At 51.8% G+C, this 17,826-nt stretch overlaps 1 protein-coding gene and 1 long non-coding RNA gene across 2 annotated transcripts in view; both read left to right on the forward strand.

The window, feature by feature from the left end:
- Nucleotides 1–10,511: 10,511 nt before the first annotated feature.
- Nucleotides 10,512–14,939, forward strand: LOC114885776 (chymotrypsinogen B-like). The gene is given in 7 exon segments (XM_029206058.1): nucleotides 10,512–10,563; nucleotides 12,352–12,455; nucleotides 12,577–12,656; nucleotides 12,758–12,836; nucleotides 13,093–13,273; nucleotides 14,184–14,317; nucleotides 14,778–14,939. Coding segments are annotated over 7 exon segments (792 nt in total).
- A 2,566-nt stretch (nucleotides 14,940–17,505) lies between these two features.
- LOC114885783 overlaps nucleotides 17,506–17,826 on the forward strand; it is a 49,287-nt gene continuing 48,966 nt past the window's right edge. The window contains exon 1 of the long non-coding RNA XR_003791183.1: nucleotides 17,506–17,749. This is a non-coding gene — a long non-coding RNA (uncharacterized LOC114885783). The remainder of the gene's footprint in view (nucleotides 17,750–17,826) is intronic.

Genomic DNA, 17,826 nt, shown 5'->3' on the forward strand with positions numbered 1-17,826 from the left:
CCTCTAGAGGGGCCCTGTGGGCAGCAGCCAGGCCTGGGCCGGATTTGAGCCCCAGCCAAGTCTCTCATGGTCTGGAGGACCTTGGACAAGTAATTTAGTTGGTCTGCAGTTGTTCAAAACCCCATAGGCAGTGTGGTCAAGTAGGGGGAGGGGCAGGGACCAAAGCATGGTGAGGGCACAGGTGACCAGTGGGCTGAGGATGCTCCCCTAGTCTTAGGATGGCCAAGAAGGCTCAGTGGCTCAGTTCAATATCAGGGGCAGTCACGTGGGCTGGTTCAGAGGGCAAGCCGCCCACTGCCCGTTCACGCGGAGTCAGGCCCCTCCACCCAGGCATCCTGCCCTTGGAATTGAGTACATGGCATTCAGGTGCAGGACTGGGCCCAGGGCCAGCCAGGGGGCCTCTGCTATCATCCCAGCAAGAGCTTCTGGAGGCTACACCAGGCGGGAAAGCAGGGGGCAAGGAGGGCTGTTTCGGGTGGGCAGCAGGGCCCTTTCCCAGCAACTGGGAAACTGGGGAGGGAGAAGTTTGAAGGTGAGGCTGCCAGGCACAGGGCAAGTACCCCAAAAAACATAGGTAAAACGATATCTTACAGCTATTTTTTTTTTTTTTTTTGCGGTACGTGGGCCTTTCACTGCTGTGGCCTCTCCCGTTGCGGAGCACAGGCTCCAGACACGCAGGCCCAGCGGCCATGGCTCACGGGCCCAGCTGCTCCGCGGCATGTGGGATCCTCCCGGACCGGGGCACAAACATGTGTCCCCTGCATCGGCAGGCGGACTCTCAACCACTGCGCCACCAGGGAAGCCCACTTATGGCTATTTTTAATTTCCATTGCATTGATGATCGTTGTGTGGTGGGTCACAGGTTTCAGCACAAAACAGCTGTGGGGCCTTGGGCAAGTTACTTACCCTCTCTGATCCCATTTCTAAATATGTAAAATGGGGATCCTTAGAGCAAGGGTCCCGCTTTATGAAAGGGCACAGTCCATACTGAGTGTGCTGGGACCAGGCCTAACACAGTCCATGCTGGTCAGACCTGGTACTTCTCCTTCTTGACTTGCCTGTGGGGTCCCTTTGTGCGTTCTAGAAGACTGCCAATAACAGGGAGGGATGGCCACAGTGCATTAGGTGGGAAAGCAGGGCCCGAAACAGGATGCAGAGTGTGGCGCCATCTGTGTGAAACCCACCACTTGTGCAATTCCATCCATCCCATCAACCAGCGCTTACCAGGCCCCTGCTGGAACAGAACAAACAAAAGAAAGAAACACAAATTCCTGACTTACAAGCTTAGGTGGGAAAGGGGTGGGGAGTTTATGGAAAAGAGTTAAAAAAAAAAAAAGTAAAATATACATTACTACCAGCTAAGGAGTTATCATTATCATTGTTATTATTATTATTAATACCGAGGCAGGAGGGCCTCACTCCGAAGGGGACATTAAGTTGCTACCCAAGAGTTTGCCAAGCTATCTGGGTGGAGACGGTGTCCAGGGAGTGGGAACAGGGAGGGCAAAGGCCTGGTGGAGGGAGCCTGGGTGGCACCAAGAGCCGAGAGGACACGAGGCAGGGCGGAGAGGCCAAGAGTCCCGACAGAGGAGGGCCCTGGTGAAGGTACAGGGCTGTCCCGAGGGTCTGCCAAGATGCGAGGTGGCAGCCGCCGGGCCTGAGTGGGGGAGGGGCGTGGCCGGTGAGGGAGGGCACGCGGCGGCTCGAACCCACCCGTGGCTGTGGCCTTGGGAGCCGACAGCTGTCCCGAGTCCTGCCCGCCCAGCGCCCCCTGCTCACGGTTGCCAGAGACCTGGGAACTCGCGCAGCTGCGGGTGGGGGCGGGGAAGGCGGCCCCCGCAGGTGCTAGACTCCTGCTGGGGGCGGGGCCAAAGCTGACTGCGGCCGGGCGCGCAGACCTCCACCCGCCCCGCCCCCTCGCCTGGCGTTTCGACCAGAGAGACTGCGCACTCCGCAGAACGCCCGACCCCGAGGAAGAACGCTTAAGCTCAGAGTGTTAGGTGCCCCCCATTCTCCAAAACGCCGGGCCCTGAACTTCCTGCCTCTGGGCCTTTGCCCGCTCTGTTCGCTCCCTTTAGAAGGTCCACCGCCCTTCCGGCCCCGGCCCTGGCCGTGAGCGCCTCCTTGTAGGCAACAGTTCAGCCTTGGCTATGGCTGACCAGCGGCAGAGCCGGCATCAATCAGAGGCCATGGATGAGTCGATAGATCCCTGGACCCAGAAGTTGTTTAGCCAATCAAGTTTACAGTAAAGAGCATTTTCCTGGGTTCACTTTGTCGCTGATACTTTTCTCTCCCATCCTCGGGTTTGGAACCCTGCCTCATCTCTAGACGCCTGGAGCCCAGCCATCTCTGCTCATGCAAACTCCCAGGGAGAAGGTACAGCCTTGTTCGCGGGTTGTCTGTCACGTCAGAAAACCTTCACTCTGCACCTGTTACCTCGTTGCAGGTATGTGGCGTCTAGTGTGTTTAATGGGCAGTGCTGAAATCAGCCCACGAACAGGTGTAAATCAAAGAAAGTCACTCAGGAGATGACCCAATACACGGGGACCCTCATGGGGTCGGCTCTCTCCCAGGCAGCCTGGGTTTGGGGAAAGAGCTTTGCTTGGAGTAGGGGGCCCTAATCCAATCCCTGCCCAGCCACCTCCTGGGATTTGGCCTTGGGAGTGGTGTTGTGTCAGGGTTCCAGGTCCTGACTGGGCGGCGGGGCAGTGCGCATGCGTCCCTCCAGGACCCGCATCTCTGAGACTGTGCCATCTTCTTCGAGGCAGGAACTCAGAAGTCAGTTTTCTTAGATGAAGGAGCTACTCCTCTTGAAGTCGTGCCACTGAGGGGGTCAAATCCCAACCCTCTGTTTTACTAAAAATAAGATATATTGAAAGTATAATTTACACATGGTGAAATGCACAGATCTTAAGTGAAGAGACGGATAAATTTTGACATATACATACCATAGTGTAACAAACGCCACAACCACGATATAAAGTATCATCACCCCCACCATACAGTATGCTGTCTTTGTGTCTGGATTCTTTCACTCCACCAAATGGCTTTGCGATTCACTTGTGTTCCTGCGTGTATCAGCAGTGTGTTCCTTCTTATTGCTGAGTGGTGTTTCACTTCATAAGCACACCACACTTTGTGCACCCATTCTCCAGCTAGGACATTTGGGCTGTTACCCCTCCCCCACCCCACTCCCTTTTTGCTTCTTGTAATGAAGTGATTCTCAGCCCTAAACATAGGCAGGCAAGAAATGTAGGTTTCTTTATTTTTCTATTAGAGAATGAAATTTGAATTTCGATCCTTTATTCTGCCAGGAGTCTCACTGGAGAGTCTAACAAAGAGACTGTTTCTAAAGGTGTGGCCAGGGCTTAGGGAAACCATAAGGAGGTGCAGGTTAGCTTAGGGCTAGGGTCAGTGGGCCTGGAAACGCAAGAGTGGTTACCTGGCCCCTGGGGAGGGCGATATGCAAGGGGGAGGCCGCCAACAGGAGCTTGGCCTCTGTGGAAATCAGTGAAGACCACCCAAATGAGAACGAGTAGAGGCTGTTCATTCGGAGCTTGCTATAGCCTGGGAGTCAGGCAGCATCACTTGTAGCATCACTTTTCCATTCCCACCAGTAATGTATGAGAATTCCAATTTCTCCACAACCTTGCCAAAACTTATTTTCCATTTAAAAAATTATAGGTGTGAAGGGATACCTCACTGTTTTTTTTTTCAATTTTCAAAATTGTGCTAAAATACATATAATATAAAATTTACCATCTTAATCATTTTAAGTGGACAGCTCGGAATGTACTAAGTGCATTCATATTGTCGTGCAACCATCACCGCCATCCATCTCCAGAACTCTTTTTTAATTGAAGTGCAGTTGAGGTACAATATTGTATGTTACAGGTGTACAATATAGTGAGTCACAATTTTTAAAGGTTATGCTCCATTTATAGTTATTGTAAAATATTGTTGTATTTCTCATGTTGTACAATGTGTCCTTGTAGCTTTTGTGTTTTTTCTTCCGCCCGACCTCCCTGCCACGGCATGGGGGGAGGGTCTTAGTTCCCCTGACCAAGGATTGAACCTGTGCCCCCTGCAGTGGGAGCGAGGAGACTTAACCACTGGACCAGCAGGGAAATCCCCTATGGAACTTATTTTATACATAATAGTTTGTACCTCTTAGTCCTCTACCCCTATATTGCCCCTCCCCCCAGAACTCTTCTCATCTTGCAAAACTGAAACTCTATATCCGTTAATCTACAACTCTCCTACCCCCAGCCCCAGGCAACTAGCATTGAATTGACTATCCTCAGTACCTGGTATAAGTGGAACCATACAGTATTTGTCTTTTTGTGATTAGCTTATTTCACTTGGCATAATGTCCTCCAGGTTCATCCATGATGTAGCATATGTCAGAATTTTCTTTCTTTTGGGGTCTGAATAATACCCCATTGTTTATATATATATTGTTTATATCTACCACATTTGGTTTATTCATTCATTGGTCAATGGATACTTGGGTTGCTTCCTCGTTTTAGCTACTGTAAATAATACTGCTATAAATATGGGTGTACAAATATCTTTTTGTAATATTTATTTAATTTTTTAAGTGAAGTAGACTTGATTTACAATGTTGTGTTAGTTTTGCTGTACAGCAAAGCGACTCAGTTATACACATATGTGCATTCTTTTTTTTAAAATGAATGAATTAATTAATTAATTTATGGCCGCGTTGGGTCTTCATTGCTGCACACGGGCTTTCTCTAGTTGTGCCGAGCTGTGGCTGCTCTTCGTTGCAGTGCACGGGCTTCTCATTGTGGTGGCTTCTCTTGTTGCGGAGCACGGGCTCTAGGCACGCGGGCCTCAGTAGTTGTGGCATGTGGGCTCAGTAGCTGTGGCTCGTGGGCTCTAGAGCGCAGGCTCAGTAGTTGTGGTGCACGGGCTTAGTTGCTGTGTGGCATGTGGGATCTTCCCGGACCAGGGCTCAAACCCATGTCCCCTGCACTGGCAGGCGGATTCTTAACCACTGTGCCACCAGGGAAATCCCTATACATTCTTTTTTTATATTCTTTCCGTTATGGTTTATCCCAGGATATTGAATATAGTTCCCTGTGTTATACAGTAGGACCTTGTTGTTTATCCATTCTATATGTAATAGTTTGCATTTACTAACCCCAAACTCCCACTCCATCCCTCCCCCATCCCCTCCCCCTCGGCAACCACAAGTCTGTTCTCTATGTCTGTGAGTCTGCTTCTCTTTTGTAGATAGGTTCATTTGTGGCATATTTTAGATTCCACGTATAAGTGATAGCATATGGTAGTTATTTGTCTTTCTCTTTCTGACTTATTTCACTTAGTATGATAATCTCTAGCTGCATCCATGTTACTGCAAATGGAATTATTTTGTTCTTTTTTATGGCTGAGCAATATTCCATTGTATATATGTAGCACATCTTCTTTATCCATTCATCTGTCGGTGGACACTTAGGTTGTTTCCATGTCTTGGCTATCGTGAATAGTGCTGCTATAAACATAGAAGTGCATATATCGTTTTGAATTATAGTTTTGTCCGGATATATGCCCAGGAGTTGGATTGCTGGATCATATGGAAATTCTATTTTTAGTTTTCTGAGGAGCCTCCATACTGTTCTCCATAGTGGCTGCACCAGTTTACATTCCCACCAGCAGTGTAGGAGGGTTCCCTTTTCTCTACACCCTCTCCAGCATTTGTTATTTGTAGACTTTTTAATGATGGCCATTCTGACCAGTGTGAGGTGGTACCTCATTGTAGTTTTGATTTGCATTTCTCTAATAATTATCGATGTTGTGCATCTTTTTTTTTTTTTTTTTTGGCGGTACGCGCGGGCCTCTCACTGTTGTGGCCTCTCCCGTTGCGGAGCACAGGCTCCAGACGCGCAGGCTCAGTGGCCATGGCTTACGGGCCCAGCCGCTCTGCGGCATGTGGGATCTTCCTGGACCAGGGGACAAACCCGTGTCCCCTGCATCGGCAGGCGGACTCTCAACCGCTGCGCCACCAGGGAAGCCCGATGTTGTGCATCTTTTCATATGCCATTGGCCATCTGGATGTCTTCTTTGGAGAAATGTCTCCCTCCAGCCCCAGACAACTAGCATTGAATTTGGCTGTTCTAAGTACCTGATGTAAGTGGGATCATACAGTATTTGATTTTTTTTTTTTTTTTTTTTTGTGGTACGCGGGCCTCTCACTGTTGTGGCCTCTCCCATTGTGGAGCACAGGCTCTGGCCATGGCTCACGGGCCCAGCCGCTCTGCGGCATGTGGGATCTTCCCAGACCGGGGCACGAACCCGTGTCCCCTGCATTGGCAGGCGGACTCTCAACCACTGCGCCACCAGGGAAGCCCCAGTATTTGATTTTTTGTGATTAGCTTATTTCACTTGGCATAATGTCCTCCAGGTTCATCCATGATGTAGCATATGTCAGAATTTTCTTCCTTTTTGGGTCTGAATAATATTCCATTGTGTGTGTGTGTGTGTATATATATATATATATATATATATATATATATATACCACATTTTGTTTATTCATTCATCAGTCAATCGACACTTGGGTTGCTTCCATGTTTTAGCTACTGTAAATAGTGTTGCTATGAACATGGGGGTACAAATATCATTTTGAGACCCTGCTTTTAATTCTTTTGAGTATATACCCAGTAGTGGAATTGTGGGATCATATGGTAAATCTATTTTTAATTTTTTTTTTTTTTTTTTTTTTGCGGTACGTGGGCCTCTCACTGTTGTGGCCTCTCCCGTTGCGGAGCACAGGCTCCAGACACGCAGGCTCAGCGGCCATGGCTCACGGGCCCAGCCTCTCCACAGCATGTGGGATCTTTCCGGACCGGGGCATGAACCCGTGTCCCCTGCATCGGCAGGCGGACTCTCAACCACTGTGCCACAAGGGAAGCCCTATTTTGAATTTTTTGAGGAATTACCATATTGTTTTCCAAAGTGGCTGCACCATTTTACATTCTCATCAACAGTGCACAAGGGTTCCAATATCTCCACATTCTCTCCAATTATTAATTTGTTTTTTCCTTTTCTTTTTTGTTGTTTATATTAACCATCCTAATGAGTGTGAATTGATACCGCGCTGTGGTTTTGATTTGCATTTCCCTAAAGACTGGTGATTTTGATCACTTTTTTATGTGCTCATTGGCCATCTGTATGACTCCTCAATATTTATAATCACCACTGATGCTGTAGGAACTTAGTGCCCCAGCCACGTGACCGCCAGGGCCTCTTTCCACCTGCACTTCAGCCTCTGCCGCCTCCCATGTTAATTTGAGTAATTGTGATGCCACCGCGTGCCATGGGCCACCAGGTCTCATCTTCCCCGGCAAAGTTGTCCATGGACCACTCCAGTGTGTGAGCTAACCAATCCCAGAATCCTGTGTTCAGTGGTCCTGGGGCCACAGTTACTGTATCGGTCATGGTCGTGCCTGAGAAAAGGTGGCACGTTCAAACTGGGTTATTTGAGGAAAGTTTGAATAAAGGGAATTTTTACAAAGGTGTGGGCAGGGTTTAGGGAACCAACAAAGGATGGTGAGGTGCACAGGGTTCTAGCAACAATGGGGACACACCTAGAGCTGAAGGGACACAGCGGGAGTAGTTGTGGAACCCAGCAAGGGTGGCTGTGCAGACAGGGCCACCTGAAAGGAGCTGAGCTGTCCGTGGCCTCTGCAGAGGGAGACAGCCAGCCCACAGCAGCCTCCCAGGGAGGGAACCCAGAGAATAAATACCCGACTTCTCTCTCCTCCCCCATCTCTGGCTCTGACCCCAACAGGAAGCCTGAGAGCCTGGAAGCTGTTCTGCAGTCTTGTCCCTGAGGGTCAGTCTTGCTGTAGGCCAGCAAGGTGGAGAAGGATGGAGAGTGGATCTGAAGGGGAAAACGGAAGACATCCACAACCATTCTTACAGCTAGTCTGTATCACTTCAGATGCTGTTAGTAATAGAGCAGGTGGCTAACAGTGGCTAAACAACAGTGGTTTGCTTTTCTCACACAGCAGGGATCTGGAAGTGTGCAGTTGTAGGCTTTTCGCTCAGCACTGGGCGATGGTGTGGTTCTGGTCAGGGTCTTTCTTCTCTGGTCTCAAGATGGCGGCCAAGGCGCCAAACCCCGCCTCCCCTCAGGACTCAGGCAAAGTGCAAGAGGAGAAGGGCTGGGTTTCTCCTCACCTCTTTGCCTCCACGGGATTATGTTCATCAGAGCTCTCCCCCCTGCCGCCCCCAGAGCTGGGGTGGCGTGACCCTCCAGGGGAACCCTCCACGGGGACAAGAAGGGGAAGATGGCTCTAGGTGAGTGGCAAAGGCTGTCCCTCCTTGTGACGGGACGGTCACCCTGCTCCCAGGGAGTACTCACCTCGTGGTCTGGTTTGAACGAGGGGATGGGTGGGGCAAAAAGGGATCCTTCAAGGTAAGAAACACACCAGCAAATGTGCACAAATCTCTGTGGGCCAGGGAAACGCTCCCTCCCCTGTGACATACCCTCCAAGGCCATATCCCTCCTGTACTCTGCTCGCCAAGAGTTTACTTTCCCAACAGACCTCAAGAGCCAGTGGCCTCAGGCTGCTTCCGTTTCCTGCTCTGGAAAAGTCCTCGAGGCGAGGAAAATACAAATGTCTTTTCTACCTGCTTGGAATGAGTGAAGGAAAAACAAAACGAAACAGCAAATGTTAATATTTACATAAATTACCTTGGCCTGGAATTCAATATGGATTCCTTATGCTCAAAGCCAGGGCTGACATCCCTGGCCGGAACCCAGTCTGCTAAAATATCACAAAGCTTCAGACCCGGTTACCAAGTAGCTGCTGGCCCCAGTCTGTTTGCCCCCTCAAATTTGGCTGTCTCCGCCCTCCCCCCAGAGAACAGGGTTCGGGGCCTCTGCGGGCCAGTCCCTGCCGAAGACACTGTTCTCCCTGGTCAGAGCTCCTGCTCAACAGTGGTTAAATAGTTTGAACATCCCCCTGCAGAGAACACACGACTCTAAAACAAAATTAAATTTACAACTCAGAAACAAAACTAAAGTTACAACTCAGAGACAAAACTTCAAAACTAATCAAGTCCAAATCAAGACCTGTGACATTGTCCTGTTTGCTCTGACCCACTTCTCCCTAGATGACCATGGCCCTGTGGCCACAGAGCCCCGGAGGCCTTGGAAGCAGATGCAGTTCACCCAGTCAGCACATTTTCCTTCTCAAACTGGCTCAGCAGTGAGGCCCAGGCTGGATTGTCCAGGGCAGCAGCTTTCCAGACCCTACCCTCTCCAGGTTTCTCAGACTCATTGTGTACTTTTCTTGTTTGTTTCCTGTCTGTGCCTCTCACTGGGGTCTTGGACCCATGAGGGCAGGGGTGCCCTGTGCTCTGTTCCCGTGGGTGCTCCAGTGTCCAGATCAGGCGCTGTCCCAGGGGAGAGAAGGAACTTGTGCCCATGGTGCTGACAAGTCTTCTGGCCTCCACTTACGGCAAATGCATCACCGGTGTATTACCTACATCTGTCCTCTTCTCATTGTTCTGTGACAATTAAAATCGTTTTTCTGTTTTCTCCATGTGTCATTTGATGGTGTGAAATCAAAGCCCCATTTTACATGAAACTCAAGCGTTATGTGGCGACCAGTTCCTTAAGTTGAGAATGATCACAGGAGAAGAGAACTCGGGTGAGCTCAGCGGCAGATAAGGGACAGCCAGTCAGCATGTTTGCCAGCCTGTGACCCGCCCACAGCCGCCCATGGGGGCGATTCCTTCATGCCTACATGTGTCCTCATGCAGGCTCTGAAGCTGCTTGGCTGGGCTGGTTTCAAGGTGACCCTCTGGATGACACGGCGTCTCTGTATGATACTACATTTCAAAAAAGATTATTTATTTGCCGCGCCGCGAGGCATGTAGGGTCACAGCGTGTGGGATCTTAGCTCCCCGACCAGGATCGAACCCGTGCCCCCTGCAGTGGAAGCACGGAGTCCTAACCACCGGGCCACCAGGGAAGTCCCATCCCGAGTCTCACATTGAAAACCCTCTTCGATGAGAACGCGAGGCCCCCCAGTGATGACCACCTGGGATTCTTTGGACCCCACGGTGGGGTTGCCTGTACTGAGGAGCTGGGAATCCTCCCTGGTGCACTGGGAGTGGCAGAGACCCCGGCCCTGCGTTCTGGTTGCAGAGCTGGGCTATGCAGGGCCTGAGCTCCCAGCCTGGACACTGGCCTTGCCCGCAGTGTCCTGGGGATGCCAGGCGTTGCCAAGTTTCCTGGGTGACATTGTGCCAGGGCAGCTGCCCTTTTTCCAGGGGCTGGATGTCCCCGGCTGAGAGCCAGTACAGGCTTCGAAGGGGGCTCGGTCCCCCCGCCCCCATCCCGCTTATTGCCCAAGGTTCCTGGATAACAGGAGGGTGGCACTCAGGCCTCTCTGGCTGGGCTGGGCCTGTGGGGTCCCAGGGGATGTAAAAGGAGCCGCTGGGGCAGGTGCCCCATATCTCCCTGACTGTAGCAGCATGGCCTTTCTCTGGCTCCTCTCCTGCTTCGCCCTCCTGGGGGCCGCCTTCGGTGAGTGCTGGGGCTAGGGGCGCCAGCCAGGTCTGGGAGGGGGCTGAGGAGTAGTTCCCTGAGCCCCTAATGGCACCGCAGCCAGGCCCCATCAGAGGCTGGAGGGGCTCTGTCCGGAGCAACCTGGGGGCCTGGCCAAGAGGGAGATCTGAGCCCCCTTCCCTGCTCCCTTGGGCCTCACACCCCGACAGGCAATCGAGCCTGCAGGGAGGAGAGGGGTCCTTCTGGAGCTTTCTGAGCCCTCACACCCTGCACTGGAAGGGTGGAAAAGGCCAGTCTGGGCCGCACCGAGATCTGAGGCCTCAGAAGTGGCTCAGGTTGGGGAGCTGTGGGCAGAGAAGGGTGTGGTAGCAAGAGCCCTCCCACGGCCTCCACCTGGGGTTTTTATTTACTCTTTTGGGCACTTGCTAAGCGTTTCATTTTCTATTAAAAAAAGACGAAATAGTGAAAAATACAAAAAATAATATGACATCCATGTACCTTCCATTGGGATTTAGCAAATGTTATCTTTTTCCAGATTTGCTTCAGGTATTTCTTTTTAAAACATAAAACAGATTCAGCTAAAGTCCCCTCTCCTCCTCGGAAGGTGATCCCTATTCTGAGCTCACTGTGTATCATTTCTGTGTGGGATTTTACAAATTTACTACACATTCATAAATCCATCAACACAGTATAACATTTGTAAAAACTTACATGAACTGTATTATCCGCTACAGGTTTATAACATGCCTTTTCCCACCCGGGTGGTTTTAGATTTATCCCAGTTAATATGAAGACCCAGCTCGTTCACTTTAATCGCTGTAAAACACTCAGCTGTGTGAATACATCACAGCTGATATTCTAATCTTCTTGCTATTACAAAAAAATGGATTATGTTGATGACATGTTTTGGTGATAACAACCTTCAGTGAGTGGCTGGTGCATCCCCCTGTCCCCAGGGGCAGGATGCCGGTCCGGGCATGCGGCAAGGCCTGCATGACCCCCGGGTGGCCTGGCTGGTCGTAAGGGCTGTACCTGCCCAACTTTCTTTACTGTCGCCAAATTGTAAAACCTGTATGCAGGTGCCGAGAACTCACCTGGTCCTGAGACAGCAAATGCGTCAGGGACACATTAAGTACACCTGACTTTTCTCATTGTTTTGTGACAATTCAGGTCCTTTGTTTTCAGTTTCCTCAATGTGTCCTTTTATGGCGTGGAATCAAAGTCCCGTTGTATTAAATAATTAACTAAAACTTTATACAATGAAGAGTTCCTGAAATCTCTGGGACTAGTGAATTCAGTGTAAAACATACTCCCATCGGCTGTCAGAATTCTGGGTTCCCCAAGGGCTGGGGTTATCAGATTTTAATTGCATACCCCCCAGGCCCCACCAATCTAATGGATGAGCTTTGACTTGTGAGGTGAGATTGTTTGCTCCCCAGTTTACTGAGGAAAATGAGCATCAGGGATTCAGTGACTGGTCTGAGGCTTCACAGCAAGGAAGGGTGGGCCTAGGAGTCCAGGCAGGATAGTCCGATTACTCAGTCTATTTTCTGCTCTTTCAGGCAGGGTGGCCCTGGGTGGAGCAGCCCTGTTCCTCTGCATCCCTGGATGGGACACTGGGGTCAGCAGGCTGTATGTGGGGATCCTTGAGCCCACAGGTGGAAGGCACCAGGAGAAGTTTTTTGGAGGAGGGGGGAGTGTGGCAGAGGGTCCTGAGTCAGCCTGGACAGCTGAGCTACAAACCAGGATTTCTGCAGACTGGCTCCGGGTCTCAAACCTTCTTCCCCGTCCCCTCGCCCTCCTCAGGCTGCGGGGTCCCTGCCATTGACCCTGTGCTGAGTGGCCTGTCCAGGATCGTCAGCGGGGAGGAGGCTGTCCCCGGCTCCTGGCCCTGGCAGGTGTCCCTGCAGGTGAGGGAGGATTCTGCACACGAGTAGGGGGATGAACTGGGATATCAGCCCAGCTGGGGGCTGCTGCTCAGATTGGTTTTGCTGGTGTCCGGGCGGGGCTAACCCTCCGATCTTCCTCTAGGACAGCACAGGCTTCCACTTCTGCGGGGGCTCCCTCATCAGCGAGGACTGGGTGGTCACCGCCGCCCACTGAGGGGTCAAGTGAGGGCCCGGGCTCAGGGTTCTGCTTCGGGCTGCAGTCTTGGGTGGGGGAGGGGAGTAGGGCACATTCTCAGTCCTCAACCCCCATGTGATTCCCCCAGAACCTCTGACCTGGTGGTGGCCGGGGAGTTTGACCAGGGCTCAGACGCCGAGAACATCCAGGTCCTGAAGATTGCCAAGGTACGCCCAGGCCCTGCTGGGCCGGCCCGGGATCAGCCGCGGGGCTGCAGGCAGGGGCAGGGGGACGAAGACCCTTCGGCCGCTTGAGAGACAGGAGCCAAGCGTGGATGAGGCCGGTCTCAGGATTCTCATTCCGGGCTCCAATGGGTCTGTTTCCGCTGAATGGATCGCCAGGAAAGGAGCTGGTCTCCTTGAAACCTGCAGATCCCCGACTTAACCCAGGGCCTCACCTCGCCTTTCTGGGCCCCACCCGCAGGTTTTCAAGAACCCCAAGTTCAGCATGCTCACCGTCCGTAACGACATCACCCTGCTGAAGCTGGCCACGCCCGCGTGCTTCTCCGAGACCGTGTCCGCCGTGTGCCTGCCCAGCGCCAACGACGACTTCCCCGCCGGGACGCTGTGCGCCACCACAGGCTGGGGCAAGACCAAGCACAACGGTGAGCGGGCCGTGGCCTTTCCATCCACGAGGCGTGTCCGGGGTAGGGGCGGCCCGAGCCGCAGGAGTCTCCAGGTGGGACACATGTGGCTCTTTTAAAAATGTTTTAGTCTAAATTCCTATACAGTCATCAATCTTTCCATTTCTTTATTTAAAATGCTCTTAATTAAAAGACTACCAGACATGAATAAAAATGAGGGTTAATAATATATACGTAAACAGTTTCTGAAGAAACACCCAAGTACCAGCAAGTCTTGCCCCCTCTCACCTGCAAGGAGAGGGACAGCCCGGATTTCCCTTCAGACTGAGGAGGTTGGTGCGTCCAGCGCCCCTGAAGTCTGGGCCCGGAGTCCAGTGTCCTGGTCGGGTTCGGGCCTGAGCGCCCAGGTGCCCCCAGCCCCCCCCCCACACCCCCAGCGCTGCCCCCTCCACAGGTTCTTCCTCAGTGTCCTGAGTTCTTCTGCCCCGGCCACGGCCCCCGGCTGGTCCCGTAACAGGACAGAAGCAGCCGGGAAAGGGCAGCAGGAGGGAGGTGCTCCCTCGGGGGTCCCCTCCGGTGTCCCCGGTCAGAAGGACGTGCATCCCCTTCCCTGGGGGGGAAGGACGGCCCCTCCACCCACACACAGTGGCCGCCAGGGCCCAGGGCGCACGGGGCTCCGAGGCAGGACCTGTTGCAACAGCTGCTGGAAGCACAGTCCCCGCTGCCTGGTGTGGAATCGCAGAGGAGCCGCGTCCCAGACTCCCTGAAGGTGTCAGGGAAGCTTTGAAGCTCGGTGTCCACGATCATCGTGATGGAGGAAGACTGGGACCTTGCAGGGGGAGGGCGGGGCTCAGGCGGCCCCTGGTCTCTTCTCCCCAGGGGCGGGCTGGTGGCATGAGGGGCCCTGACCCCACGCCCTCTGTCCTTCCAGCTCTCAAGACCCCCGACAAGCTGCAGCAGGCGGCCCTGCCCATCGTGTCCAACGCCGACTGCAGGAAGTACTGGGGCAGCAAGATCACCGACGTGATGATCTGTGCGGGCGCCAGCGGCGTCTCCTCCTGCATGGTACGGCCTGGCTCCGCCACCCTGCCCGCCCTCACTGCCCGTGCCTCCCCTGGCCAGGCCGGGAGGCCCACTCCTCTCTGCCATGACCTGTCTAACTTCATGCCCTGCCCAGTGCCCCAGTGAAGGGCTGGACCAGATGCCCCTGGTGAGGGCCGGCTCTGGCCAGGTGTGGTGTGGGGCTTCCCAGGCGTATTTAATCTCACACCAACCCCACGAGCTGGACGCTTCAGCCTGTTTTACAGCTGATGGGGAGGCTGAGAGGATAAGCCACCTGCCCCAGGCCGTCCAGGAGTAGGTGGCAGGGCTGGGGCTGCCATCTGAGCAGATCTGAGTCTCTTGTGCACAACCACTGGACCCCCACTTGTGCTTTGTCTGCACCCCTGGACTTGCCAGGTCAGGGCACACCAGGGCCCTGGTACTCCCTTTCAGGCTTGAACACAAGTCCTATCTCCTCCTGCAGGGCGACTCTGGTGGCCCCCTGGTCTGCCAGAAGGATGGAGCCTGGACCCTGGTGGGCATCGTGTCCTGGGGCAGCGGCACTTGTTCCACATCAACACCTGCTGTGTATGCCCGTGTTACTGCACTCATCCCCTGGGTACAGCAGATCCTGGCCGCCAACTGAGCCCAGGGCTCCTGCCATCCCAACCCTGATAGCCCCCAGTAAAAGCATCTGTCTGCACATGTCTCTCTGTGTGGCCTGGGCGACGTGGGGCTGCAGTGGTCCCTGTCACCCACTAAGGGGAGGTGTTACTGCTCCCTTTCCAGGCCGCCAGTACGCCAGCAACCCCCCCTCTCAGGAAGCTGAGTCTTTGTATCTCATCCTCCCTGCTCAGGACTCCATCCTGGGGTAGAGCCCAGGGACTAATTGCTGGAGGCAGCTTGGCCCATGGAGCTTTCTGGAAGGCAGGAGTCTCGGCCAGGCTGTGCAGTCCCCGGAGATGGTCATTGGGAAGGCAGGGTGGGACTGTGGAGATGGTCTTTCTATCCTCCTTGGTTCTTCACTGCACATTTCTGTAAGACCCGTTTATCCCAAGGATTCCTGTACTCTCTGTCATAGATGGGCCTGGAGCAGGCATCTATTGCCCCCAAAGCACTGGGTTTAGGGGAGAAGCAGACAGAATTACAACAGTTCATTTCCCATTTTATCCTCCCGCAGTCAGACCTATAGCCTCCACCATCAGTCACGGCACCACACGTCGGTCATGCACAACCCCGGTTCACATCATCCTCTCCCAGGTCCCACATCTTGATGTTTCTTTCCCCCTGGAGTTTCTACAAGGCTAGTCTTTGGGAAGGCAGCTGGTAGTCCACACTCACCGGGCATCTGGGAAGGAATGGCGTTGGCCTCCCTGCTGCATTTCCCTTTCAGTATTCTTCCTAATATCTTTCCCTTCCTGGTGGAATTTTAGGTGTTCTGATAGTGGGTCATAATATGTTGAAATTAAGGTTACACATATCTTTTAATTACTAAGGACACGGAAGAAAGCCCCCAGATAGCGGAACCTGATTTGGAGAATGAACATGTGAAAGAAAAATGAGAGAGAAGCGTTGGGCAGAGGAGTGGGGTCACAAAGTAAAGTGTTTAAAATATTATTTAAAGCCCAGTGTTTTAAGGAACACTGGAGGTTTGGGGTGGGGGAACCGCTCAAACTTGGAGAAGAAAGTACAAGCATTTTATATCTACATCAAAACCATTTACATGCAAATGAATGTGGGATGTGATGCGTATAAAAATGCAGTAGCGAACACAAGCCTGGTTAAGTTACTTTTTCACTCACTAGCAAGACCTGCCTTCACCTCTGCCAACCATTTTGCCAACCCTCCCCCTGGAGTCTGAAAACCGCAATCCCGGGATAAGATCGCCACCTCGTGGCCCGTGTGAAAACTGCAAGCCTGTGCCTGGCTTCTGACTTAGAAATGTAATGTGAGCCCAATGGGTGATTTTAGATGATCTCATAGCCTTTCTAAAAACAAAATTAAAAGAAATAGGTGAATTAATTTTATGTATATATTTTATTTAACTCAGTATATCCAATTATTATCATTTCAACATGTTTTAAAATTATTAATGGTATATTTTACATTCTTTTTCTCATACTAGGTATTTGAAGTCCAGTGTGTAACTTGCACTTACTGCGCATCTCAATTAGGATGCTAAATTTTCATCAGGAATACTTGATCTGTATTTAAATTTCATAAAATATTGCAGTTGAAAAAGTAGATTTGCATACCCAAGTGGTTTCCAATTAGGCGTTGCACTGAAAAGTATGGTTGAAAAATTCCATGATTAGTTGGGAGTCTGTCTCCGTCTGCAAACAGACCCTCTGTGGGGCAGGGTGTGCCTAATGGGCCCTGCTGGGGCTGCCCCATACAGCATTCTTTTTTTTTTTTTTACTATTTATTTGTTTATTTTAAATTTTTAAAATTGAAGTATAGTTGATTTACAAGGTTGTGTTAATTTCTGCTGTACAGCAAAGTGATTCAGTTATACATATATATATATTCTTGTTCATATTTTTTTCCATTATGGTTTATCACAGGATATTGAATATAGTTCCCTGTGCTCTACAGTAGGACCTTGTTGTTTATCCATCCTATATATAATAGTTTGAACCTGCTAACCCTAACCTCTCACTCCATCCCTCTCCTACCCACCTCCCCCTTGGCAACCACCAGTCTGTTCTCTATGTCTGTGATTCTGTTTCTGTGTCATAGATAGGTTCATTTGTGTCATATTTTAGATTCCACATGTAAGTGATAGCATATGGCATTTGTCTTTCTCTTTCTGACTTACTTCACTTGGCCCATCCAGTGTTCCTGTTCTTCCTTAGGCACAGTTAGGGCATATGGCCAACCTTCTCTGTCCACAGATCACCTAGCTTCCTATTTAACTGACATGTCTGGACCGATCAGAAGAGGATGGTCATCGTTCACATCTGGAGAGTGTCACATCGTTCACCAGTCACTTATCAGCCGACATCTGTACCCACAGCTAGCGGACACGGTGATGAGCTGCGCAGACGCCCCCCAGCGCTGACCCACAGCCCAGCTGCAGGGAGTGTTGCCCACAGACAGCCCTCAGCCGTCAGCCCTCTCTGGCAACTTCCTCAGCTGCAGAGAATCTTCCTGACCGAGGTCATGCTGCCTTTCTGGGCGGCCCACATCCCTGATTGGTCAGCTGGGTTTTAAAGGCCCATCCCTTCCCTTCCCAGGTGTTGATCCTGGAAGCACTCCCTGATACACTTCCTGGTGCTGACCTTCATCTCAGAGTCTGCTCCCCGGAAGCTCGAATTGTGACTCTTGGTACCAGGAGTGGGTGGACTCCAGAAAGCAGGCGCTAGGACGGGATTCTGGAGTTGGACTGCTCTCTGCCGGCTGTGGCCGTGAGGACACCTTCCCCCTTGGTAGGGGCGGCACCGCCCGCGGCACAAGGTAACGATGAAATTGTTCAGACTTCCACCCCTGACAAACTGGGATGGTAGTCTGGTGGGAGAGGATTCACTAGTGGG

The sequence above is a fragment of the Monodon monoceros genome, unplaced genomic scaffold (assembly GCF_005190385.1).
Source record: "Monodon monoceros isolate NGI ecotype Baffin Bay Population unplaced genomic scaffold, NGI_Narwhal_1 Super_Scaffold_10, whole genome shotgun sequence".
NCBI lineage: Eukaryota > Metazoa > Chordata > Mammalia > Artiodactyla > Monodontidae > Monodon > Monodon monoceros.